Source organism: Podarcis raffonei, chromosome 1 (genome assembly GCF_027172205.1).
Source record: "Podarcis raffonei isolate rPodRaf1 chromosome 1, rPodRaf1.pri, whole genome shotgun sequence".
NCBI lineage: Eukaryota > Metazoa > Chordata > Lepidosauria > Squamata > Lacertidae > Podarcis > Podarcis raffonei.
In genome coordinates this window covers 56,573,664-56,600,967 of record NC_070602.1, presented here as the reverse complement: position 1 = coordinate 56,600,967, position 27,304 = coordinate 56,573,664, and the positions used below count along the sequence as shown (strand labels likewise).

Below are 27,304 nucleotides of genomic sequence, written 5' to 3'. Positions count from 1 at the left end.
GCTGAGGGAGCCGGCATACAGCTTCCGGGTCATGTGGCCAGCATGACTAAGCCGCTTCTGGCGAACCAGAGCAGCGCACGGAAACGCCATTTACCTTCCCGCTGGAGCAGTACCTATTTATCTACTTGCACTTTGATGTGCTTTTGAACTGCTAGGTTGGCAGAAGCAGGGACCGAGCAACAGGAGCTCACCCCGTCACAGGGATTCGAACCACCGACCTTCTGATCGGCAATTCCTAGGCTCTGTGGTTTAACTCACACAGTGCCACCTGCGTCCCTCTTGATAGCTAGCCTGTATCAAATTGCTGAGACCCCTGCTTCACCTTTATTCCACAGGTGTTCCATCAATGGGGTGACAAATCTAAAGTATCAGAGACTGTGAGAGAAATGAATATATTTAACATTTAAAAAAAAATGGAGAGGAGGGTGGAGGGAGTGTTTCATTTCATGTTCTTCTCAATCCAGTCTTTGAAAGGGATGGCTCGGGTGTAGCCGGCATAGAGTTCTAGGCTGCATGTTTTATCGTAGCCCCAGCTCACTAACCCCATGAGATGCCAGGTTAACTCCGGAGATGATTTTCCTGGCAAAGCTATAGCTGCAATGCCTCCAGTCTCAGCAGGGCAGATGTTGGAAAAGGCGGTGGGGTGCTGCTTGGCGCAAAACATGCTCTCGGTGACGCTGACCTGGATGCCGTTTTCCTCATACTGCTGCTCACACAACAGTGAGTCTACCATCTGAACAGTCCCCATGCGGAGGGTGTCGTTCTTGTAGCTCGGATCGGCAACATCTGTCAGGATCTTCCAGCCAGTGATCATTATCTGCATGTCATCCGCGGGTGGCTCGATATCGCGTATAGATGCCAGGCATATGGGTTGGACACGGCTGCTGATTTTCCCTTTGTCCAGGAGTTTAATGAGAGCAATGTCAGAGTCGAGCAAGATAGGGTCATAGTTAGGGTGAACTATGATTGCTGAAATCTAGGAAAGAGCCCAGAAATAGTCAACAAATTATAACGGCTTCATTTTCAGTTCACCATTTACTTGAAATTTTATTGTTATTGTTATTGTTATTGTTATTGTTATTGTTATTATACTTTTCCCCTGAAAAGGACTCAAGGAGGCTAAAATAGAAAGAGCTAAAAAAAAAACAAAACCAGGGGAAAAGCTATCATTAAAAAATATAAATATTAATAGAACATTGTGTGTGATCTGTTAAAACATACAGATGATTACGATAAAAACATTGCAGCACCAAGCCAGTTAAAACAGTCAGTTCCCAAAAATGTGTTGGAACATAATATATACAACTGGGAAATTCTGAGGTGTCTCAATCATTGTAAGGTGGTCCCATTGCTGCTGGTGACTCATTGTCATTATTTAGAAAGATCTTTTGGTAGATTACACTATTGACTAGGAAATCAAATGGCTATTGTTCTAACAATACTTCATTCACCAATGGAAATTAATTTGGGGAAGGTCCACATGTTTTCATGTAAACTCTAATTTCTGTAGCTGTTTTCATGTAAACTCTAATTTCTGTAGCTAGAATTCAGTATTTTGTAGCAAGGACATTTACACTGGACAGATCTGCATACATTTCACAGCTGAATGGCAGAATGCTTTGCAAACATACTGTGGGGTGCTTCTCAGAGACTGGCAGGGGAAGGAGGTATCATAGTATTGGAAATGCAAAAATTCTGCATCTGGAATGACCAGGGCCAGGGGGAAGGAGAGGGAATACTCTGTAGTGCAGTACTCCTGAGTGTCTGGTCTGGGTCACTAGAAGAGAACACGTAGAGCCTTCAGACTTTTAAAAAAAGTTCTTGATGCCAACTAGAAAATTTCTTTAAAACAATGAAGGTGATGATTTTGCAATACCAGGCAATCCTAACAAGCAGAGTGATCATAGCAATGTATAGGCCCTCTGCCTACAAATGGGTTTCATGGTAACAAATAGCTGGCTAGGAAATTGCCTGAGATGTTATCTTATAATACTTCAAGTTGGTAAACCTACTTGATCCAAATGACAGCTGAATAAACCTTCCAGCAGAGCTGACCAGGGACAACAAATTTACAAGTTCAGCTTTAAGTTTTCAGATTTTCACTGTTTTTTCCTCCAAAATGCAGTCAGCAAATGAAATTATGCACACAGCCTTACTAAATATATTTTCTAATTAGCACTGGTATTAGCTGGCACTTTTTAAAAAAAGCAATCTCATCTAAGATGCCAAACATTTAATGAGGAAACTGAAATATAATCACATTGTGAAAGATTATAGAGTAGAATAGAAATATATCCCATTATATTATATTATTATTATATTATATTATATTATATTATATTATTACACACACACAATGGAACACAATCATACAGCTTTTTTTGGTAAATTTGATTTAGACATTATTATTTTAAAAATACAAGTGATGTGCTAATCATAGTCATGTACTTAAAACATTTTTTATTTCATTTTTTGTGATTTTAGTGGGATCTTCTACCATGTAAGTACAGTCATACCTTGGTTCTCAAATATAACCCATTCCGGAAGTCCGCTCAACTCCTGAAACTGTTCGAAACTGTTCGAAAACCAAGGCGCAGCTTCCCATTGGCTGCAGGAGCTTCCTGCACTCAAGTGGAAGCCACGCTGGACGTATGGCTTCCAAAAAACATTCGGAAACCGGAACACTTCTGGGTTTTGAGCGTTCGGGAGCCAAAACACCAAGGCGTTCGAGAACCAAGGTACGACCGTACTTACATTTGCAGTCCCCAAATGGTCTCTCTGTTTCAACACAGAGTCCTGAATGTGCAGCAGTCCCTTTCTGTGGGCCTTTGCACCTGTTTGCAGATGCACAGTGTCATGGCGCCTCAAAGCCTTACTCACCCGCAAGTTCTGTATGGTCTTTTCGTCTCTATCATCATCTCTGTAGAACTTGCCGAGAACAACTTTGATGTCTGCTGCTTTGAGAACCGTGACCTTCCCCAGATTGGTGACGCAGTGGGCTGCCACCACGACTGTGCGCTCGTTTAGAAGGGCCCCGCTGCAAATCAATATCCAGGCCCCTTTTCTGTGACTGGGAACCTTCACCCCATTGGGCCTCCTATAGATGGCTGCTTGCCACGGCCATCTGGTTGAGGATGTTTTTGGAACAGTGGTGTTTTCTGCCTTTCCACAGACTGTCATAAAAGAGAGATAAAATTATTATTGCTGCTGTTGTCTTGGTTTTTCTCCAAGGTATTATATGTTTCAGAGGCTTCTTACTTGGAATGCATGAAGGAGCTCTCCCGCTCCACTTCCCTGTTTTCAGACAGGTTCTCCGGCTGCTTCCCAAACGACGATAGAAAGGAGAAATGCAATCATACTGAAGCTGTGTGTGAAGATGCTGGAATCCTGGAGGTAGTTCTCCAAATGGTAGTAATGGTTTTTTGGTTGGGTATACGTCCAGCTTCTGCTTGTTAAAAGTCGACGAATAGAGCCGATGCAAAGGGGTTTCCCTGTTTCGATGCATAAAGAACATAGGAATATCACCCAAAACCTGTCATCACAGTGTTTCATGGCACATATAAGCAAATGTTTAATGCAGGCATAGCCAAACGTGGCCATCCAGCTGTTTTGGGACTACCGTCATCCCTGACCACTGGTCCTGTTAGCTAGGGATGATGGGAGTTGTAGTCCCAAACAGCTGGAGGGCCAAGTTTGGCCATGCCTGGTTTAATGGGTACAATTCAGATAAACTGTGCATGTGCTTAAACCCTACCGAAGTGATTTAATTGTGTTTTTGTAGCCAATAGATTTCATTGCTCAGAATCCATCTCAGAGCTGGGTGTGCAGTGGGTTTAATCATGCCTAACTGGGCTAGATTGGTAGTAAGTGGATCTAAAATTCTTTGGAATGTGTCCAGATGGGATCACCAACTTTTTTGGGTGAGTGGGCACATTTGGAATTTTGAGAAAGTGCCATGGACTCCAAAATGGCTGCTCAATCTAAAAGTGCAGAAAAAGAGACAGGACCACAAAATGTATGGCCATGCCCCCACTGGCGGGGTGGGGACAGACATTCAAGTGCTGGGAGTTGTGTGTGAGGCTCCTTTATAAGCTTACAGCTGTGAGATGGTCCTGAGCAGACTTCCTCAACCTCGGCCCTCCAGATGTTTTGAGACTACAATTCCCAGCATCCGTGACAACTGGTCCTGCTAGCTAGGGATCATGGGAGTTGTAGGCCAAAAACATCTGGAGGGCCAAGGTTGAGGGAGCCTGGTCCAGAGCTTACCTTTAAAATAAATCAGTCAATTTATCATTAAAGGTAGGATCTCGTAAGATCCTTCCTCCCCACCATTTCATCTCTTAGGTTTCACTATCAAAGCTGCAACAGATCTATCAGCAATCCATAGAAAAGTCCTGGGATGTCTCACCTGTTGCATTATAAGTTACAGTGCTTACTGATACAACATCTGTGACCATCTCTACCTACAGTTTGTGTTGTCTTGTGGGTAACTTCATCAGCTTGGATGTCTATACCCAGGGTACCCCCATCCAACTAGCAACCGTTATTTCTGGAACATTAGTGTTGTTCATGCAAAGCATTTGGTACGATGCCCAAATATGCTAGGACACATAGGAAAAAGGTATCAACATTGCTCGTTAACACTGTAGTTAAGACACTGCAATCTCACCTTGACTGAACCTGCATAGGGAGTACTTTCTGTCTCACCAGGTCAGAGATCTTTGGCTCTCTGCAAGCTAGGGGGAAAAAAAATACAAGGTTCCACAATGCTCTTCCATGCTCAGAACTCTAAAGTTATGTTTCATATACCTGTCCATCCTTTCCTTTTCCTAATAGCAATGTTTCAAGATGAGAGGCAATCAGTATACAAAATAGCAGCACCTGAATTTTCTTTTCAAAGCAGCTACCGTATTTTTCCGTCTATAAGATGTCCCCATGTATAAGACAAGCTCTATTTTTTGAGCTCAAAATTAAGAAATAAATATTTTAAACATTCCGTGTATAAGACGACCCCCAATTTCAAACTTTAAAAAATTGGGGAAAAGCATAGTCTTATACATGGAAAAATACTGTATTTTCAGAGAGAAGTTTAGCCGTGCATTTTAAGTGTATGTACATGTTAAAATACTGTAAACTAGCTTGAGTTCTAGATCAGGGATGGGGAACTGGTGGCCTTCCAGATGTTACTCGACTACAACTTCCATCAGCCACACTCAGCATGGCAAATTGTCAAGGATGATGGGAGCTACAGTCCAATAGCAATTGGGTGGGCCAGAGGTACCTCCCTTTATTTGGATAACTATATGTTAGAAATGACACATTTGGTTTTTATTTATACTTTTTCGAGTTTATACATTTCATTAGTTTCACAATCAATTTAACATTTCAAAGTTTGACTTCCTTCCCCCTCTTTCTGTGGTTCTTTAAATTTATTTTTTTATTGTCTTTTGCATATTCAAATTCATTTAATTTACTCATTTAATTATCTACTTTAAATATATACTCTTATGAAACTGCAGGTTATTGCAATAATCCTACCAGTGTTCTTATCTGTAAATATTCAATCAACCATTTCCATTCTTTTATAAAAAGTTTGTTATCTTGATTTCTTATTCTTCTGGTAAGTTTTGCCATTTCTGCATATTCCATAAGTTTTTGTATCCATTCTTCCTTTGCTTCTTTCCACTTTGGGGCGAGTAGCATTCCAAATGACACATTTGGATCCAGACTAATTGTGAAATCCACTGAATGCTTACTGAGAAGTAAATCCCACTGAGCTCTATGGACCTTACTCCCTGGTAAGTGCATATAGGATTGCAGCCTAGTTATATTCAGTTCCCATTGAAATAAATGGGATTTAAATATGACTTCCTTCCAAGCACATATAATGAAGACCACACTGATAAAGAGATGGCAGGGTGGAAAACAAGAGGCATGAGCCTGGAGGGAAGTCTGGCAGGCAAGTGAAACTTGGCACAAGAGCCGATGCTAGAAGGCAGACAAATACAGTAAATGCCAACAGTGCCTAGACAATGGTCAAGGTTGATCTGGAAGACACAACAACCCTACCAGTCAGTGGAAGCAAATGTTGGTGGGGTCACCAGAGAATAAGAAGATAACTGAGCCATGGAACCTCCTTACCTGCAGCCCCCCATGGCTGACCACTGAAAGCCATCAAGTACAAACCAAAAGTGCCCCATCTTTAGGTTCCGGTGCAAACATTTTGCAGAAAATGAGTTTTTGTCATTTCTTGTGCATATGTGCACTTTAAAAACCTAGAAATACACATCTGCTGGAGTAGATTCTAACTTCACTGAGAGCAGTGGAGGATGATTGGCAAAAACTGTCTGCCTCTGCAATGGGTGCCAATCCATCCTTGTATTGATATTTGCCATGAAGCAGCTTGTATCTCATTATGTCTCAGCTATAAAACTAAGCCAATGTAAAAAACAACAAATTGTTAGTTGTCATAAAAGGGATTGTAAATTACCTTTAATGCAAATTGGCTGTTTTCCTGACCATTCTCCATTATCTTGGCAGGTCCTTTGCTCATTGCCACTGAGAACATAGGAGTTATTGCAAAAGAATGTAATGACTGCTCCAATTTTTGCATACCGGCCGTTCATCAATGCAGTACCGTCCATCATTTTCTTGTACCCATTGAGTGGAGCACCAGGATCAGAGCAGTTTCTATCTTCTGTGACTAACAGCAAGGGGATACATTTTATTTTTCCATGCAGAAAGTATTAATCCTGACCATCAGATCATTCCACAGTTTATACACCTATTGTACACGGCCATGCATATTATTAACTTTCCTTTTATGAGCATTAAAGAAGTAGTAATTGCAACTGCAAAATAACACTACAGGTATAAACAGTTTGATCTGATAAAATCTAATTCCATTGAGAATTGCAATGAAGTTACTTCAAGCTTTAGCCAAGCAAGGTGTGCTTTTCAGATGTTTCAGACTTCAACTCCCATTAGCCCCAGCCAGCACAGCTGTGTTGGGGCTGATGGGAGTTGTAGTTCAAACATTTCAAGGACACCAGGTTGGCAAAGGTTGTTCCATTGGACCATTGCATTCCATAGTTGCATCCAGCAAGTGGTGAACCAAAAGTCAAACTGCAAAAACTAAGGATAGAAGTTGTCTTTCCACAGTTCATCCACAAAATTGCACAGTTTGCAACAACACTGCCATTTGATTTATTACTGCTTGACTGGCCATAATAATAGCAGATTAATGTGGAAACAGATCAGACTTGTGAATGAACTCATGCAAAATTGACACTGGGTAGTAATCCATCCATTTTTAGAGAAGTGCTCACCATGTGATCAATAAACTTGTTTTTTATGCACATGAATATACTGGAGCTCTTTCTAGCCTTAGCATGTGGCGTGTTCATTATCACCTGTCTCTGCTCCCCAATTACTATCTCAGTGGGGCTCTCATTTCTCTGGGTTGGCACTCAAGCCCAGAGCCCCAGAGCTTCAGCGACTCCTAAAACGTCAAAGGCAGTGCCGCATACACTGGCTGCAGCTTCTCATAAAGAGAGATTTGGAAAGGAAAGAATTAAGAAGTAAATTGCTCTTTATATTGCGCACAGGCAACTTGGGATGTGCCACATAACTGCTGGTGGCCTTGGAGGAAAGTGCTTTAAAAGCAATGGGAGACTTACTAGAATTTGAGGAAGGTGGTGGCTGATGGAGAGGAGGCAGGATAATGGCATGTCCTGCTGAGCATGGAGAAACAGGGATTCACCTACACACAATATGGCCAGTGTATGAGTTTTCCATCATGAAACTTAAATGGAATATTGGAAGAATCTCGAAAATGGCCTGCCAGATGTGCGGCTCGGATTTGTATCCAACTATTCAAAATGGCACTTCAGCTGTTTTCCAGCCATTTCCAAGGAATGCATGCCAGTTCTGACTTCAAAATTCCAAGTTAGCGAATAAGGGCTGTGCACCTGTACATTTGGACTGGTATATTTGTTAGGCTTTTAAAAAAGTGCCACAAGCACAAAAGTCTCTTTGGCATCCAGAGTACAGCTGTCTGTGGCGGCAGTGACCCAGTCCTGTTTAAGCCTTGTCCCAAGCTTGAAGAAGAGACCTCACAATACCCTTACCCTTACCCAGAATCCCTTGCCAAAAAGAGCAAGGAAATAGTTGGATGGAATGTTTTCATTTTTCTTTCAGGCAAAGGCCAATTTTGCCCTCAGCTGGGAAGGAGAAAAGCATCAGCCACAACATACAAAAAATTGAAAATGGTTTCCTTGTATCTCTACCAAGGGCAAGTCCTTCCTTTAAGGAAGAGCAGCCGATGCCAAGTGGAGCAAGACGTTTTAGGAGTACAGGCAAAAGCCTGCCAGGAGCAGGCACTCGTACTTGCTGTAATAATTGGAAGTCACTACAAGCACACTGAGGCTTCTGTACAGATAGCCTCTTATTAAGAGGGCCCATGTGAATTAATGTCACACTATTAATTCGTCAACCTCAAAATAGCGTGTTGGCTTTGCTGTTAATTAGTCTTAAAGGAAAATAATAATGGAATAATGGTTGAAACTTGATAAAAAATGTAAAGCATCCTTACCACATTCAGAATGATGTTTTGACCAGCTCCCATCTAGCTGACAGTCGGCAACACGGCTGCCTTTCAATGTGTAACCTGCGTTGCATTTGAAGTAAACCTGGGACCCGTATTTAAAGTCATCTCCTTCCACAAAACCATGAGCAGGAGCACCTGGAGTCCTACACATCACCACTGACAGTTCAGATATTTCAAAAAAATCCACTTTATTACAAAAACAGGGCTGTGTTAAGTTGATTCTTTACTTAGAATGTAATAAAAATATTAAGAAGGAAGAGATACAGAGACAAAAAAAATCAAAATATTGAGACTGCTATACATACCGGTAATTCTTTTTTATATAAAAAAGCACACACTTCATTCCAATCTACCAAATTCCTGATGTATCTTTCATCTTCAATACTACCACCTAAGTAATCCAATTAGTTACTTGACTTAAAGCATGAGTATACAAGTACTTGCAGCACTAGGCCCTTAGGTTTTCTTTACTTATCTGTGACCAGGTTTGCACGACACACTAAGCAAGACCATGGGTTAGCGTGATACCACTGGCTCCCAAGGAAATCACAGAAATTTTGCTCCATCCCAGGCTCTTTAATTCACTGAGGTGTGGCAGCTAAGCCATGGTTTTGGCTTAGTGTGTTGTCCAAACCCAGAACCATGGTCAAGGACTCTCCTTAGCCATGACTGCAACAATAGGACAAACCTTGGAAAAACTATGGCTTAGTTGCCATGTTATACTGATGTAAAAAGCCTACTTGTAACAATGCTACATAGGGCCACTGCTCCAGTGAAGAGGAACAAGGTACCTGCCCCAGTTGATGGTCACCATCAAAGGGCAGCAAATGCCAGCCATTTCATATGTTTATTAGCAACAGCCGTAAAGGCCATCACATGCCAGAAGTTCCTGGACTAGCCCTGTATGCTTTATGACTTTGCTCCCATCAGAGTTTTCAGGTTCGTATTGGCTGCCTTGTCATTCTGCCTGATGAAAAAGCAAACACATTCAGGACCTTTTCACCCAGTAAAATGGGGGCAACACATGCTGTCTTGTAACCTATTGTAAGCCCCTTCCTTCTCTAGAGCGTTTCCTGCAGTTTCTCTGCAGCTTGATCCTTTTTCTGCCTCATTCCTGCTTTGTGCAAGAAAAGCTCTGAAGCTGGTTTTGAAATGAGTACTGCTACCTTGTGTGTTTTACAGGAAAGTTTTCTTTCATTGTGTGAATGGTTGCCTGTCGGGTACATGAACCTGATTGATTTTCCCCCTCTTCAGATTCCACTGTGCATTCAATAGAGTTTTAGCCAAGGACAGGATCCTTTATAAGATATATTTTTAAAATGCCTTTTAAGTGTGTCCCCTGCCTTCAAGGCCAATTTAACCTTTGTAGCTGCCTATGTGGCTCTAGCTGGAAAGAGGTTTCAGAGAGAGAATGGAATAGTGGAACATTCAGTACATATCTCCACTTGTAATGACCATATTCTGCTGGGGTCTGATCCAAATGGGAGAAGTCACACTCAAATCCCTTTAGAAGCACCACCAAACGCTAAGTGTTGGGTTGTCAACAATGAAAGAGTGACCTGGATGGCTGACATCTTATCCCATGCCACAAAAGAGTTAGAACTGTATCATCATTTTTCAGAAAAGAATGGAAATAATCCTGTCCAAAAAGATGGTCCTACCCAACCACTACCAAGCACATTTAGGTCCCATTAATTCCAAAGGGAAAATATTGAGGGCATGCTTAACTGCCACATTAAAATAATGGGACTTATTTTAATGCTTTCTAGCATATAAGTCCCAGGAAGCAATAAAAGTGATACTATGTCTGTGTCACTGGTGCAGTCAGTTAAATTTTGCGGAACGTTTAACTATACAAGACCTTCCTCACCAGAGTCCTTCATTATTTCTAAATATTCAGCACTGGTAGGAAGTTTCCTGTGTAATACAGATTAAAAGACAAGTTTTCAGTGCTACAGGAGAATGAAAAGGCAACAAAAGTAAACCCAGTTAGGTGAAGTTCAGACAGCAGCTTCGTACAGAACCACCATTAAGTACAAATGAAGGCATTATTAATGTGAATGAAGAACATTCTGGCCAATGTCGATTTTTATATTTTCACTATATGGCATAGGAACATAAGGAAGGTGCCTTTTCCTAGGCTATTAGACTGTTTATCCATCTAGACCTCCACGGTCCTCTCTGATTGGCAGTGGATCCGACACAGGCCACATTCACGCCATACATTTTAAAGTGCTATGATAACACTTTAAACAGTCATAACTTCTCCCAAAGAATTCTGGGAGCTGTAGTTTTTAAGGGTGCTGGGAGTTGTTAGGAGACCCCTATTGTCCTCAACAATTCCCAACCCTCTTCCCAGGGAACACGGTAAGACATGTGGAACCAAGCTGTATCTCTCAGGCCCCATGTCATGCACATTTTGTGCTCACAAGGGGTAAGGGACTGGGCCAAAAGAGTTGTTTTGGTCAGTCCATACAGCTCTCTTCCTGATTGATGGAGGAGTGCCAAGGCAGAAAATGTGGGGGGTCTCAAAACTGTACAAGTCAACAAGTGTGTGATAAGATTTAATACCACCCTTGCCTTTTTCCCTACAGATATTCATTGATTTCTTTTTCTTACAATGAACTATATTTAATGTTCTATGTTATATTTATGTTCTGTGGGTATTTCTAGAACTCAAAGACAGTCTAGAATAAATGAAGACAGAGTATCTGAATTTTTAAGTTAAGTATTCTGGGTTATTAATAACCAAGAGAATAATTTCATTCCTTTCTTCCTCAATTACTTATGGGCAACATTCCTCAACTTTGAATTATTTGCCATTTAGAAATAGCTTCTATACTCAATTTGCTGCAGAAAAATTGGATTACCTATTTAAAACCACTTTCTTCTTCTGCTGAACATTCCCCTATTAATCCTTTCTAAATCCCGACTGTTCTTTACCCATGTTCCATTACTTCTCTGCATAAATAAAGCCTACTTTTCTTTTTCTGGTCTCTTTCCCCTCCATTATTCATTGCTAAATAATACATAGGTTAATCTCATCCACCCACATCTCATCCATAATATATCCCATAGCTAGATAATAATTCTTTGTCTTCAGTATGACCACAGATATTGACATTTGCCCCCTATACCACTGAAATATGGCCCACAAGAGACTATAAAGAATCTGATCTTTGTGAAGTCCAGTGTGAATTGACCTGAACTAAGCCTATCAGATTGGAATGTAGCTATCTGTGGGATTTTTACACTTCTTCAAATGTTGTAGCACTGATCTCGGCTCAAAAATTTCATCATAAGACAATTTCAAGTGTGTATTTTGAGAGAAAGTGTGTTTAAAACCATGCATTTGTATATGAATTCTAATGCAAGTTTTTTTCTTATAAATATTTACAGAAAAATGTAGAAATGCTATAGAATGTACAGTACAGAATGGGTGAGAAAAGTGACTTGGATTCAAAACAGAGAGTGACCTGTCTATCCCAAATAAAATTGCTTTCATGTTTTTAGGGCAGACCTTGGTCTTTCAAATTTCAGTGGTGCACTGTGCAAGGCCAAAATTTGCCACCCCCGCCTCCTTGCCTACCATTCTACTCAATTCACTATGTCATAGTTGTGACGCTCTGTGGCGCCCCATTGGTTCAGCACCCAGTTTGACGGAACCGGGCGCTCTGCTCTACATCCACCTGATATTTTCAAGGTATTAATATGATCTTTTAAAACATAGAATTGATTCTAGAGAAAGTTGATCTGATCACTCTGTGACTGCAGCAAAGGATAAATACTGTACATTCAGGTAGGAATTTCCAGTCACAGGAAATTTCGGGATAGCCTGTCTCTCTGGAACAGGCATAGGCAAACTCGGCCCTCCAGATGTTTTGAGACTACAATTCCCATCATCCCTGAACACTGGTCTTGTTAGCTAGGGATCATGGGAGTTGTAGTCCCAAAACATCTGGAGGGCCAAGTTTGCCTATGCCTGCTCTAGAACAAGCATAGGGCAAGGCTGCCTGGAAAACAAATGCTTCCACGTGTGGCAAATGTGTGTTCGAGGCACTTCCACCACACTTTTGAATGTCTGTCTTCACGCACACTTGGACAGTATTCCTCGCTCATGCCACGTACACAACATGGAAGGGAATCTTGTAGTTATCACCGAGCCTCACAGTATATTTTCATCCATGGATTTAGAGTTCTGGTTTGAGCAAAACATCATTTTCTGCAGTTATCCCAACAGCCAGGAATCACCAGAATAAAGCAATGATGTAATCCCAGCAGCAATGAAAATCTTTTCATGCCCTTCCAGCCAAGTGGAACCCACCCCAATGTCTTCCAGTTCCATGCGTCTGTGAATGAGACAGTAACCATGTGAAAGTATGCTTGGGTCAGCCACTGGGATGTATTCATCCGGAGACAATTTGGAGGCTGTTGCTTAAAACTAGCCACTTGATCTTTATCAGCATTGTTCGAATCCCTTAGAAATCTGTGTCTTTGGATACAACCTTTCCAGTTATTTGGTTAACCCATTTAATTATAGAACTGAACTGGTTTGCATATAAGACTGGGCTGAATGAAAACTATAAACGTCCCCATCAAACTTCACCTTCTCGCTCTATGCTTCTATCATTAATATTGTGAACAGGTTCCAGAAGGTATCTCTTGGTAAGCACATAGGGAACACCACAATAAATAGCTGCTTAAAAGGAAGATTGTGGGGCTGAATAAAGGATGGTATTTTCTTTAAATAATAATAAAATAACAATAAACCAAATCTGTATCCTGCCCTTTCCCCACTTAGCTCAGGATAGCCTAGCTGAGACATTACTGGACTGTTTTGTTTTTGTTGGGGAGGGGGTGCTCTCACTTCCCCCAAAAATTGTTTTGGTACATTTACAAATATCAGGCTTTCCCCAAGCCTGCCAATCACTCCCAATCGCAGCTAATCAATATTTTGTTGTTATGGAGTAAGGTTGCATGTGATTAGGAAGTATCCTGGCAATGCTATGGGTTATTATGACTTTATTGAATTGTATTCATTGTTTTGATGAAGTTGTTGTTGTTTGCTTCAAATGCGACTGTGTTTGGTATTATAAGTGACTGCAATATGTGTGTGTTTTAAAGCTCATGTGGTTATTGTAAGCTGCTTAGAGCTCAACATCTGCTGTTGAGAAAGCAGAATACAAGTATAAAATCAAATCAACCCTCTGAGATGCACAGGTGGTGTCATTTTGGTTGTGCAATGATCCACGTTTGCAGAATGCATTTGTCATTAGTATAAAGGATTTAGGGTGGGGGGAGTGATTAGGAGAGAGGAGCAACATCCCTAGCTGGAAAAAAACCTGAGGTGACATTATTGAAACACACCATACTAGATAGATTGTAGTTTGGCTGCTTTGTTTGGAAGCAACAGACACTTCTGAAGACATAAGCCCCTTACAACAATCTAATCAGGACATAATCTGAATAACCACAGCCAGATCCAGTCCCTTGGTTGAGGCATCAACAGAATTGCTACAAGTATGTACCTTTTCCTACCAATAATAATTAAGCCAACAGCTGAAGTTCATTAAGAATCACAGCAACAATAGAAATAATGCAAAGATGTGGAGGGAAGCCACCATATGCCTTAATTCAAGGTGACATGGTGAGTCAGTAGCAGAGCTGTGAAAGTTGGGTTTTCCCCTCTGCATTGTTTCTGCAATTCCAAATACAGAATTCCTGACTGCCAACACACACACACACACACACACACACACACACACAGAGTTTGCCTAATGACATTACCATCAGCCTGCATGATTTGCCACAGTTTCAGTAATTCTGCCCTGCTTTCCTTTTCAACAAATGCATCTCCCAGATTGCAACATGATATATTAAGCAATATACCTTATGCTGCATTTCGCAATGCCAAGAGGTCATCAAATTTTATTTCACTCTGAAGATTTCAGGAGCAACCTTGGCTGTCATTTTCAGAGTCCACGCATCCTTGTTCTTAGCTCATGGATGAGAATGCTCAAAAGGAAAGGGATTAAGTAGGACCTCCATTACACGCTGCTTGGTCTTTGAGGTACTGGTCTCAGGGCAGCAGTCAGGACATAGTAAGTTGTCATATACTGCACTGAGTCAAGTCAGACCACTGGCTAATCTAGCTCAGTATCAAGAGTGCCAGCTTGGTCCCGTGACTGTGGAAGCACAGGGTCATGGGTGCCATGTAGTGCATGGCACTGGGGCCAAAATTTGTGGATGCCCGGCCCCTTCACGGGGAATTTTGTGGGTGCTTGGGCACCCAGGGCCCCAGGGAGCTGGCACCTATGCTCAGTTTTGTCAGCAATGACTGACAATGGGTTTCCAGAGTTTCAGACAGGAGTCAGTACAGAGGAGGATTTAGTGCAACCAGAGAGGGCACTTTCTCAGACCCCGGTAGGCTTGTCCAGCTTTGGGAAGGAGGTGTGAGGGCTCTGACAGGGTCCTAGAGTCCTCCTTCCTCCTTCCTCCTTCCCAAAGCCGGGCAAGCACCCCTCAGCTACCACTTCATTGATGTCAGCAGGTAGGTGGTGTGTATTGAATTTGCACTTAATGCTCCCTACTTCTCAATCCTGTTTGTAGATAAAGGGAAAGGGATCCCTGACCATTAGGTCCAGTCGTGGCCGACTCTGGGGTTGCGGCGCTCATCTCGCTTTACTGGCCGAGGGAGCCGGCGTACAGCTTCCGGGTCATGTGGCCAGCATGACTAAGCCGCTTCTGGCGACCAGAGCAGTGCACGGAAACACCGCTTACCTTCCCGCCAGAGCAGTACCTATTTATCTACTTGCACTTTGACGTACCTTTGAACTGCTAGGTTGGCAGGAGCAGGGACTTAGCAACGGGAGCTCACCCCGTCACGGGGATTCGAACCGCCGACCTTCTTATTGGGAAGTCCTAGGCTCTGTGGTTTAACCCACAGCACCACATTTCTGCTCAGGTGAGTCCCATTGTGGTTTACATTCAGGTAAGTCTTGCAGTCTAATCCTATATACATCTTTTCAGAAGTAAACCCCATTGCTTTCAATAGGGCTTGTTCCCAGGTGTGTATAGGATTTCAGCCTTATTCGTTTTTTTAAACAAACAAACAAACAAACAAAAAGATTTTCCTCTGTTCAATATTAGGAAGGCATGTTCAATATTGGCACTCAGGTAATCACATGAACATCTCCCCTTTATCAGTGCAGCAACATCATAGCAGTAGTCTCACAATACTGGCTGTAAAGATTAATTTCTCTCTTTAAAACAAACAAACCAAAAACAACAACCATGTTCAATACCCTACAGAGAGCAGCTGTTTCTACTTCTCCTGCTGCCAGAGGCTGAGAGGGTGTCCCTTTTAAGCACATGAGTCAGTCGGCAAAGACAAGGAAGCCCTGAAGAACTGTCTTTCTGAAAACCTTGTGTGTGGCTGAGCAATGGCAGTGGGCAGGAGTCAAGCACAGGGGAAGGACCAAGAGAGCACTTTCACAGGCCTATCCTGGAAAAAAGGGGGTGATGCTGGAACGATCGAGGAGCTGCTAGTGATAGCACAGTACGCCACAGTTTAGCTCAATGGAGCACCCTTCATTAGGATGCGGGAGAAGTGTCAAACGGCTGGCAAGGGAGACTGGGAAGCCGTAAAGAAATGGAAGTTGGATCTAAGCAATGAATTCCCCATTCAATACAAGATCCCAGCATTTACTCAAGAACTTGAGCTTGCTGGGCTTTGTTTCAGACAAAGGTGACAGGAAGTCTCAGAGCAAAAAGGGGTCAGAGTCCCTCGCTTAGAAGGCCAGCAATTCCCTGGGAGGCCCACTGAGCCAGAATGCTCTGCACCCCCTGAGAGGAACACAGTACACAACTTGAAAGGGGGGGAGGGGAGGAGAGGAGAGGGGGAAGAACCATTTCGAGCCTGGTCAAAGAGAGGCTGAGCATGGACAGGACTGTATTCCACATATACATAACAGGGGTTAATAAAGCACCAGGGTGGGGTGGGGGAAGAGAGCATTTATGCTAAAGTTTTCCAAAACTTTGGCTACTTACAGCCTAAGTGTCCAATCTGACTGTGGGTGGAGTTTGTTAAATTGCTACAAAAATACTTTGAGTTGGATTCAGACTTCAGCTGCATACACACAGCTGCTTTCCCAATGTTAGAAAAAGGCACTTCCGGAAATATACCAAAATATAGTGGAAATGTAGCTCTCATTTCCGTGTTATTTGCTTCCAGAAAAAAAAGATCCATTTGCAAATAACTTTGAAATGAAAGCTAAACCTGCACTATATTCCACTATATTTCCAGAAGTGGCTTTTATGTCAAGTGAAATCTAAAAGATAATTAAGAATTAGGAAAACAGGGAAATGGAATAAACTACTGTGTGAATGCACGCTTTGTCATACTTAAACACACTGAAATCAATGGGACTAACTTAGATCTGGAGTCAACTTTTGCTTGAGAGCCTGGCAGGTTGGGTTTGTGTTAATAGTCACAGGGCAGCTGATATATTTGTGGGTGGAGGGGTCCTACTGGTAAGTTTGGCAAGCAGTCCTGTACTCTTCTCTTATCCTTCCTCAGGCTGTCCAGCAGAGGCTCAAGGCCTTGTCCACACACACATTTAATGTGCATTTGCAGCTCCTTCCCCACTGCAAAGAATTTGGACCTCATCCACCTGATGCTGCCCTCCACCCTTACCACTTCTTCCAATTTATATTTAGAACTGTTTTGAATTTGCAGCTGCTCAGTCCGCATACGGTTGCACTAGCCAACTGTGCCAGCAACTTTCCATCTTGTTGCAGCCCTTTAAGCACCAGTTTAGTGCACTGGTTATAAATTAGTTATAAATTACAAAGCCCATTGCCTGGCTTTAATGATAATGGAGACAGACGAGATCTAGCTGCAGCTTCTAATAGTTTTCTTTTACATCTAGGGATTGAGGCTGGTGGGCTAATTAGGATGAAAATTAGCCCATCCAATTTGCTCTATTAATAAAGGACTGCACATCACTTGAATAAGGGGGTGGGGAGAATTCTTTGAAATCCATTCCTAACGCTAACTATTCATACAATTTAATTTGACAGAAGTTTAGTAAGCATAGAGAAGAATCAGGGGAAACCAGTGCTTTTTTCTGGAGGGGTACGCATACCCCTAAACATTTTGTGAATCTAACAGGAGAAGAAACTATTTAAAAAAATGTTTAGCTTCTTCTCTAGCACGGTGAATTATCAGTTCTGTTGTTACCCCTGATGGCAGCCTCATTTCCTGTCACGGTGTTTCCTGAGTCTCAGACGGAAGCGAGCATTTAATGTATGAAGCAGTGTGGAATGTGGATGTGTGGTGTTTTACTTATGAAAGTTTGGCCTCATTGAGGAGTAGTATTTCAATATGAGTAATGCATGTTCTCTGTACTTTTGTCCATTTACTGTATTTATTTTCCCCGATTTGAACTATAAAATGGGGGTTTTCTTGAGTCAAAATGAGAGTACCCCTAAACATTTTTTAAGGGAAAAAAAAAGCACTGGGTGAACCAATATTGCATATGCATTACATGAGGATGGAGAAAACACCTAAAAGTGGTGGGAAGATAGAAAATTCCCTGATTCCTCAAATCCACAACCAGGATGATAGCACTGGAAAATTAACAATTCAAAGTTAAGCCATTTCAGTTGTATGATCTCTAGGAGAACTCTTCCATTTAGGGTGATATTGCAAAGGTGTCCTCCACCCTCTGAATCCCTATCTACCGAGGTAATGCAAATACCTGTGAAGCAGGACCCAATCCACCTACTGCAACTCAACCACTTTGCTTGAAGGGACAGCATCCCAGAAGGCTTCCCTTGCAGTCATTGTCCTACTGCCCTTCACCCCAGCTGAAGTTCGTAGGTGGTGCAATTCCTGGGTCAGCTATGGGGCTGGTGTAATGTTGTGTCATCAATAGGGTGTGTAATACTTGACTGAAGGCATATAATATCCAACATATGGATGACCTCCCCTGTGTTGCCTCTGTCCTCCTAATGTCCATGCCCTATTTCAGTCCTCTCACTGGCAGAGTATTCCGACAGCATATCCTGGGCCATTCTGTCAGGATGTCTGCCAGGACAGCAGTTCAGCTAGCACAGTGAGCTTCATGCAAACCCTATAGCCCCTCAGCCAATGGATCGTCAGTATATAAGATTCTGCCCTCAATTTTCTCATTTCAAAAGCACTTCTTCTTGTCTGTCAGGAAACAGTCTCTTATATCAGCAGGATCTGCCTAGAGAAAAGCTACAGTATATCCGCCTGTTTCAAAGACATGGAATAAAAATGTTCCTGGCTGAGTTTTGAAAGCATTAAGGCAGAAATAATTTTAGGTTCATGATTCTCCTCTATGTATCAAAATAAAGTTGTGACTGTTTACCCATGTACTACCCAGGAAAAAAAGTTCAGGCTTTGTTTGGTAATACCGAAGGAAATTTTGAAAATGTGTGTCAGGAGTGAATTTTAACAAAGACTGCCATAATTCTAAGACATGGGTAGGCAAACTAAAGCCTGGGGGCTGGATCTGGCCCAATCGCCTTCTAAATTTGGCCCGCGGACAGTCTGAGAATCAGCGTGTTTTTACATGAGTAGAATGTGTCCTTTTATTTAAAATGTATCTCTTGGTTATTTCTGGGGCCTGCCTGGTGTTTTTACATGAGTAGAATGTTTGCTTTTATTTAAAATGCATCTCTGGGTTATCTGTGGGGCATAGGAATTTGTTCATCCCCCCCCAAAAAAATATATAGTCCGGGCCCCCACAAGGTCTGAGGGACAGTGGACCGGCCCCCTGCTGAAAAAGTTTGCTGACCCCTGTTCTAAGATTTTTAGAATTTAGATAGCTAGGGGGCACACCTCAAGTCTTTTAGCATCTTATAGAGCAGAGTGATCAATATATTAAAGGTAAAGGTAAAGGTACCCCTGCCCGTATGGGCCAGTCGTGTCCGACTCTGGGGTTGTGCGCCCATCTCACTTAAGAGGCCGGGGGCCAGCGCTGTCCGAAGACACTTCCGGGTCACGTGGCCAGCGTGACAAGCTGCATCTGGCGAGCCAACGCAGCACACGGAAACGCCGTTTACCTTCCCGCTGTTAAGCGGTCCCTATTTATCTACTTGCACCCAGGGGTGCTTTCGAACTGCTAGGTTGGCAGGCGCTGGGACCCAACGATGGGAGCGCACCCCGCCGCAGGGATTCAAACCGCCGACCATGCGATCGGCAAGTCCTAGGCGCTGAGGTTTTACCCACAGCACCACCCGCGTCCCAATCAATATATTACCCTCCCCCCAATGTTCTTCTGTCATGAGGTATTCATGTTCTTCATTAAAAACACACTCCTTTATAGAGAATGGTATTATTTAAAATAATACATAGCTATACCCTATTTCAAGGGTTTCAATCTTTTTGGCCTGTTAGCACAACTGGAATTTTGAGGAGGTGTCATATGTGCAAGTCACAAAATGGCTGCTGTGGGGAACTGGCAATGACAGTCACATCTAAAAGCAGAAAAGCAGATAAGAGCACAAAATGATGGTCCCACTCGCCTGACAAATTGGCCTGCAGGTGGCGGGGGTGTGGGGAACTGGCCTACCAAGCAGAAAAGCTTCCCCACCCCAACTTAGCATTATGTATGAACCCTGCCCAGCAGTTTACAAACTTTGGTTTGTTTTAATCAAGCACTCTTGCTTAAGCATGGTTTGTTGGGCAACCCCATCTCAGTTGATCACCACAGTACAAAGGTACAAGGCAAGGGCAGTTAGAAAACAAGGCAAACTTTGGAGAAGCAAGCCATCTGTGGGACAACTCATGCTTAAATTGAGGTTTGTTAAGTAAACCATGTCTTAGTTTTATGTGTGGACCAGGCTATTCTTTCTTCAGCACCTTCCAAAGCATTATTCTTGTTATTGTTATTATCATTATTAGCCATTGTGTGCCAATTATCAGACTCCATCAGCCTGCTGGCCTGTTTTCCTTTGGGAAGAAGAGCAGGATATAAATTTTAAACAAACAAACAAACAAATAAAATATTCTGTATAGCAATGCTAAGCATTAAGTGAAAACACAATAATTCAAATCAAGCTCATGTACATTCACATTCACAGGCATGGGGATGTATGTACTCACAGCTTTCACAGCGGTTCCCAGTATAGCCAGCAAGGCAAGCACATTTGTAGCCACCAATTTTATCTAGGATGCAGGTTCCGTCATTCAGGCATGGAGAGGAAGAACAAGCTGGAAAAAAGTATAAGGAGGACCATAAAACAGCTTCCTTCACCTCTTTCATCTCTTATATGCACAGCCATCCCGGTGTGAAAAACTTTTGTAAGAGAACGTATTTTCAGTGAATGTTCCTGTTTTTAAGTGGTAATATAGACCTGTGCTGTGAAGAAAATCATTTTAAAAGTTCTTCCATTTACCAGAACTTCTGACCTGACTAAGCCTTATTCTTCATGGTGAACAATATTTTTCTCAAAGACAGGGCATAGGCAGAGTGGCCTTATCTTCGCAAATAATCTAAACCTGGAACTAAAAAAGTGCAATAGACACCCCTGTGGTTTTCATATAGATCACCTGAACTTCTTTTGCCACCTGGCCCCCAAGGAACTTAGGACACAGCCAAGACTTGACCCATTATGATTTCGGAAGACTAGAAATAAATGGGAAAGAAAGAAGCCATGGAGAAGGAAAACTGTACAACCCACAGAGTTGCAATTACAGCAGAAGACCCTGCAGAGACCAAAGGATTATGAAATGTCAGTGAAGAGATCTACATGGGCAGCGAGAGATCTGAGCAGGGGCTTAATGAAGCTGATGTAAGCAGGCAGTTCCCAGCAACAGAAGTGCCAAAAGTTGAAAAACAAATCTCCCCAAATGAAACTATATAACAGCATACTTTATACTTTCTACAATGATTAATAAAACCACCCCTTTTTATTTTCCTTAGTTGCAAAGACCCTCAGGCAGCCTGATCCTAAACATGAACCCTCATATGTTAGCTCCATTCACTTCAATGGGACTCCTGGTAAGAATGCTTAGGATTGTGGTCCTAGCCAAGGATATCACCTGATCCCTTCTGGGCCACTGCACAGTCTTTAAGTGCTACAACCTGTTCTTAGCAATAAACAGGAGGACAGCCAAGGAAACTCTGTTCATCTTGTTACACCGATCTCGGCTACCCCTTGAGGTTTTTGTCCAGAGAAGGATTTCACACTGCTATATCTTGTTAAATTTGTGCTGCCAGAGGTCTCCATCCCACAATCCCCCCCCAAGCCTCTTCACTCCCCATGCAAATCACATTCTTTCCCATAAACAGTGTCAGCGGCCTTGCAAAAGAGAGCGTTTTAAAAGCTTTTCATTTCAGCTGCACATTAGGCCAGGACAGACTCACAATAAGGCACACAATAAAGCTTCCTTCTAAAAACTGTAAGCCCTCCATATCCCACTCTGCATAGATTACCACTGTAGCAACCACCCAATCTCTAAATAATTGTTGCTAAAAATGGGGCGGAAAGAAAAGTAGATGGCAGCAGCGGAATACTAAAAGGCTCCCGCTGAGCGGAGGAAACAAGATCCATTCATTCTGCCCCGTATGGAATACGTTAGTCCCATGAGTGTGGGAGGCCTTGCTGCAACATACCCCACACCAAGTTCAATTTCACAGAGCCAACTCTTGTTTTTCCTTTTTCCTTTTTCTTTATAGGCTGCTTAATTAACACAGTGCTACTTATAGCAACTCCTGTGATGGTACTCTTTGCACTTCATGCAATAACGAAAAGAGAAATCATGATACAGAAGATCAAACAGTAAGTAAGGTGTCCAGTCTGAAGTGATAACCCCCAGTGGACTGAGAGTCAGACTTGGGAAGGTAGAAGCCCATGGTGAAAGCCATATGCAACATTCCAACTCTAACACCCAACATTCCAACTCTACAGTTCTATGATCCTTACCAAGAACTTAGTCTCTGGGCTCTTCAAGATGACCTGTTTATTGAACATTCATCCTGATTTGCTCACATAATGCTTATATGGAAGCTAGACTATGTCTGGTCTTTATTGAGCATCCTTTTTGATTCGTTTATGAGGTAGTTATCCTATTTGCTTGTGGGATATTTTGGTGTGTCCCCATTAATCATCCATACCTTAAAGTGCATTTCCCCATCACTTTCCTAACTGCAGAAAGTCTGTTATTTTTAAGTGGATTTATTGTGCCAAGGCAACAGAGCACTTTGTTCCACTGTAATGCTGCCAACCTAAATTTCTGGCACGTGCTTGAACCACTTGCACAAAGTCTGGACACACCCTTTGACAAGTAGCTATTCCTCAGGCTCAATTTCCCTCCAACCTACCCTTCCCCTCCATGAAATGAAATGGTCAGGCAAGCAGACCCACAAACCTTAGAGCTGGAAGGGGGGAAAAAGAGGGCAGGGACTTGGAACAGCCTGGCATAGCTTTATGCACCATATATAGAGGGGAGAAATCTCAGAGGCAATCAGAATCATCTAATCCCCCCTTTGTTAATTCACTGTTTTATGGCCCCATAACAGTAAGGTTCTAACTCCTGAGATCAATTTTTCAAAGGATTCTACAGCTACATACATATGGAGAGCTAAGGATTCAGAAAGGGCTTATCCACACTTACTTTTGCTCCACATTTCTAGACACAGGTCTGGGCTTTCCAGGTCCATGTCTGCATGCTTTTTCTTTTGCTCCAAATTGCCATTTACTCTGATTCAACAGTAAATATTGGGTTTTCCTAGGGAAAGCAGCAGGGCAAAATAAAAAGCACAGACCTGTGCCTAGAAAGCACAGAGCAAAAGGTAACCGTGGATGAGCCCTAAATTAGTCACATGAACAGCAAGGGGCAATCTTGCGAGTAGAATGAAACAGGACCATATTTCACACTCATTGGATTTTTTTCCTTCCAAATCATGTGGCTAAACCACTGCAAGGGATATAGTCATACGATTACTTCAATAACTCAAGACTTTTCTTTTCACCCAGGTAGCTGTTGGGCATGCATTTTATACTTTTTCATCCTACTTACCTGTAATTTCTTCAAAGACGGCATGAAACCCATCAAAGTTCTTGGAACCATCTGAATGGAAGAGAACATGGAGAGAAGGCCCTGTGCTTCGGATTGGGAGAGGCCTGTCATTCCCACAGAAACGCTTAATTATCCTGCTATCAATGCTGTCCCCATCTCGGATCTCCACATAATCATACTGGCACATGTAGTCAAACTCCAGACTCAGCATAGCAAACCTTGGACACAAAAGGGGTGGAGTTTTTTTTTTTACAAATTCAGATGCCAAAATTTGTCTGTATTTCTAAATTGCTTCTGTGCTCCTAAATGAGAGAAACAAGCCTCCCACCAAAGCGCTTCCTTTACACCTTCAGTTTCACAAGATAGCCTTCAAAGATAGCCTTTGCTACTGGCAAAGACTTCCCACATGACTTAGGCAAGTAAGCAGACACTCCTCTGGGTGGGCTGAGTTTGTAACCAGTCCTGTGGCCCCAACACTGCCCTGTCCTATCCCCATCCAAGCAATGCCAATGTTGGGAGGGTGGCTGCACCCCATCAACCACACCACTACAGTTGAAAACCCCTGCACTGCTGCAGTAAGCTTTCCCACTTACTCTGCCCCATGCCCCTGTGCGGGACCCTTTAAAGGCCGAGATAAATTGTGATGCTTTGAGCATTCAGTCAGGAATGCTCATAAACTCCAGTGCTCCTGGTGGGACGCATAACAGCAGGATCAAGGTGGACACAATCTTCCATGCAACCTGACCCTGACCTCATGCATCCCACACAAGTGATATAGCATCACATTCCTGCTGGAGATGCGGAGACTTGAATCCCCAGTCTATTCCTCAGTGGGAAAAGGATTCTGAGAGGATGCACAGTTGCTGCCTCCCTCTTTGCTTCTTCACAGGTAAGTTTTCTTGGGGCCAGACACTGGGAATCACTTATCTCCTTAAAGACAACCTAACACCATATGCAAACAGCATGCTCACTGCATCATTTCTGACACAGAAAAAGAAATACAGCCAGGCTTTTATTTATCCAGCCGGAACTAGCTGGAATTCAGTTCCGGCACCTCTCAGGTAGCCACCATTGCCATTCTAAAAGAATGAGGGAGGCATTCCAACACCTACTTTTCTAGAAAAATAGCACTGAATACAGCCATTTTTAGTCCATTAATTATGATGAATGTTAATGGTTGGGGGAGCAGAAAAACTCCCTCTAGGTTCCAGGGTTGAAATACTAGCCTGATGGCTGAACACGCCTTAAATATGTACATAAACTTGAAAAGAAGGATCTGTATGCTGAAATGCATCTCCCACCTACCTTAACTCAACAACAAAACCAGGTTTAGCATGAATAGTCCACTCACAGCGGGCATTCAGTGGATAACTCTCCAACAAGATCTGACCCTTGGAAGCCTGCAGAACCTGACCACATCCTGAAGGGCAGGGAAAGAAGAAGATTTATATTAGGCTCTGTGAGGGAACACAGACTCAGAAATAGCTCAGAGCTAAATGGACCAGTGGTGCAACTCAAGATAAGGCAGCTTCATATGCTCATATGTCCTAATCTGTGAGATTGAGGTGTCTTCAAACCAGGATCTGAAACTGCAGCTTGTTGAGCTGACTGAGTTAAAAGCAGATTCCTATGTCCACCTGGACAGCCACAATATATAGATGGTGAGCCTTCTGCTCAATGTGATGGGTCAGAAGCGGTGTCTGCACCACCTCCTAGCTTGTAGGAAACTACACTGGGAAATCAAAAACGATTGCCCAAGGTAGAATTTAAATCTATTATTTTAGCACTGGTTGGTAATAGAATACAGTTGTGCTCTTCCACAGCTCCTGGTTATTTCAGCTTCCTGGGCAGATTGTCCCCATTGGTGGGATTCATTGCCATTTTGACTTTATGTCTAGGTATCAGGTATCAAAGTCATATTACTAGCCTCTACAACATCTTCCATGTTGCTGCTGGAGAAACATTTGGCATGCACCCAAGTATTAGGACTTTGATGTGTGGCAAGACAATCTCACAACTGTACCCCCATAGGTTCAGACTCAGGTAAACTATCAGTACACATTAGATTTGTTCAGAACTTCTCATCTGTGTGTTCCCTGGATGAACAGAAGGAGAGGGTTTGCTCAGTCGCCCCATTTCCATACCCTCTATGTCAGCAAACTTTTTGAGCAAGGGGCCGGTCCATTGTCCCTCAGACCTTGTGGGGGCCAGACTATATTTGTTTGGGGGGGAATGAACAAATTCCTATGCCCCACAAATAACCCAGAGATGCATTTTAAATAAAAGCACATATTCTACTCATGTAAAAACACCAGGCAGGCCACACAAATAACTCAGAGATGCATTTTAAATAAAAGAACACATTCTACTCATGTAAAAACATACTGATTCCAGGAGCATCTGTGGGCTGGATCTGGCCCCTGGGCCGACCCATGCTCTATGTGTTCAGAGAAGATGTTGCAAGGGAGATCTGAATGAACCACAGTTTTTAGGGTTGTAGGCAGTCTCACTATATTTCCCATGTGTGCGGGAGATGAGCAGTGGCCTGAAGAAGCTCAGCCCATGAATGGTGCAGCTTTGTCACATCCAGCAACATGCCATGTGCCGTAGCATGATATTTCCTCTTTCCTGCAAGACTCTACAGTGTTAAGACTTGTCCGTTCTAATAAAAGAAAAAAATCTCCTTTTGTCAGTTTACCCTCAATTACCCTCAATTAAGTGCACTCTGATGAAACGGAAAACAAGCTCGGAAGGGTTCATCATAAGTGTTTCGTTCCACACCAGGGCTTGTTGGTTCCTGATGTGAAAGGCTGGAGAATTAATTACTTTGCCCCCATGGCTGTCATTAAGATGCTATTGGGATATGCCAGGATCTGCCGCAACGTACATGATAATGCAGCTTCCCACAGTGGAGAGAGGAAACCTTGCCCTGTTGCTGGCTCCTACCTCAAAACAACCTGAGACAAAGCTGCAGGAAACCTTCTTCAGAAGGATTGACAAGGTCCTTGAATCACCTCAGAGAACATTCCCCTTTCGTTACAAGGGGGCTTTTGAGTTGCCTTTGTTGCTCTTGCCTTTTGACGAGAAAGAACTGGTGCAAAGAGATGTTGGCGTGCCGGGAATACTGAGTGCACCTTTCTCGGGAGAACATTACGGTCTGAACTTGCAGAAATTCCTGCCAAGGAAATAGGACTGGCCAACAAAGCAGGTGGTCCAGAGGATAAAGAGAGAGCCATTCAAAGAGTGGCCCCAAAGAAACAGGCTCATATTTGCCACAAACTTTTGCATGAAGCATAGCTGTGGTGAGATGTGGATCTTCCATTTCCCTCCGCCATCTCAAGCTCTCTCAGGAGAGGTTTATGTAATGCCCTGCCACCTCTCTCTCAACAAATGATTGAGCAACCAGCTCCACCATTTCCACTCAAAGGGATCTTTTCTCTCTTGCCGAAGCCTGAAGAAAGACCTGGAAAGTTCTCAAGAATAATTTACACCCACAATGGCAAATCCTGGCAAATCCTTCCTTGCTTCTGAGGAGCGGAGAGGGAGGGAAGAGTGAGAAAAGAATCCATTTTGGAAGACTGTCAGCACCACTGTGCCATCTGAAAAGGAGGGAAAACTGTTTTCTGGGACACACAAAAATT

General features: G+C 42.8%; 1 protein-coding gene across 2 annotated transcripts in view; it reads right to left on the bottom strand.

Annotated features, from left to right (window-relative positions):
- Positions 1-263: 263 nt before the first annotated feature.
- Positions 264-27,304, bottom strand: part of PAMR1 (peptidase domain containing associated with muscle regeneration 1) — a 43,011-nt gene continuing 15,970 nt past the window's right edge. For both annotated transcript variants that reach the window (XM_053388067.1, XM_053388077.1), the window contains exons 4-12: positions 24,969-25,083; positions 23,664-23,881; positions 20,745-20,852; positions 8,594-8,764; positions 6,491-6,703; positions 4,670-4,736; positions 3,259-3,491; positions 2,881-3,173; positions 264-976 (exon numbers count right to left, since the gene is read on the bottom strand). In XM_053388067.1, the coding sequence (XP_053244042.1) occupies positions 440-976; positions 2,881-3,173; positions 3,259-3,491; positions 4,670-4,736; positions 6,491-6,703; positions 8,594-8,764; positions 20,745-20,852; positions 23,664-23,881; positions 24,969-25,083 (1,955 nt within the window). In that variant the 3' untranslated portion in view covers positions 264-439. The remainder of the gene's footprint in view (positions 977-2,880; positions 3,174-3,258; positions 3,492-4,669; positions 4,737-6,490; positions 6,704-8,593; positions 8,765-20,744; positions 20,853-23,663; positions 23,882-24,968; positions 25,084-27,304) is intronic.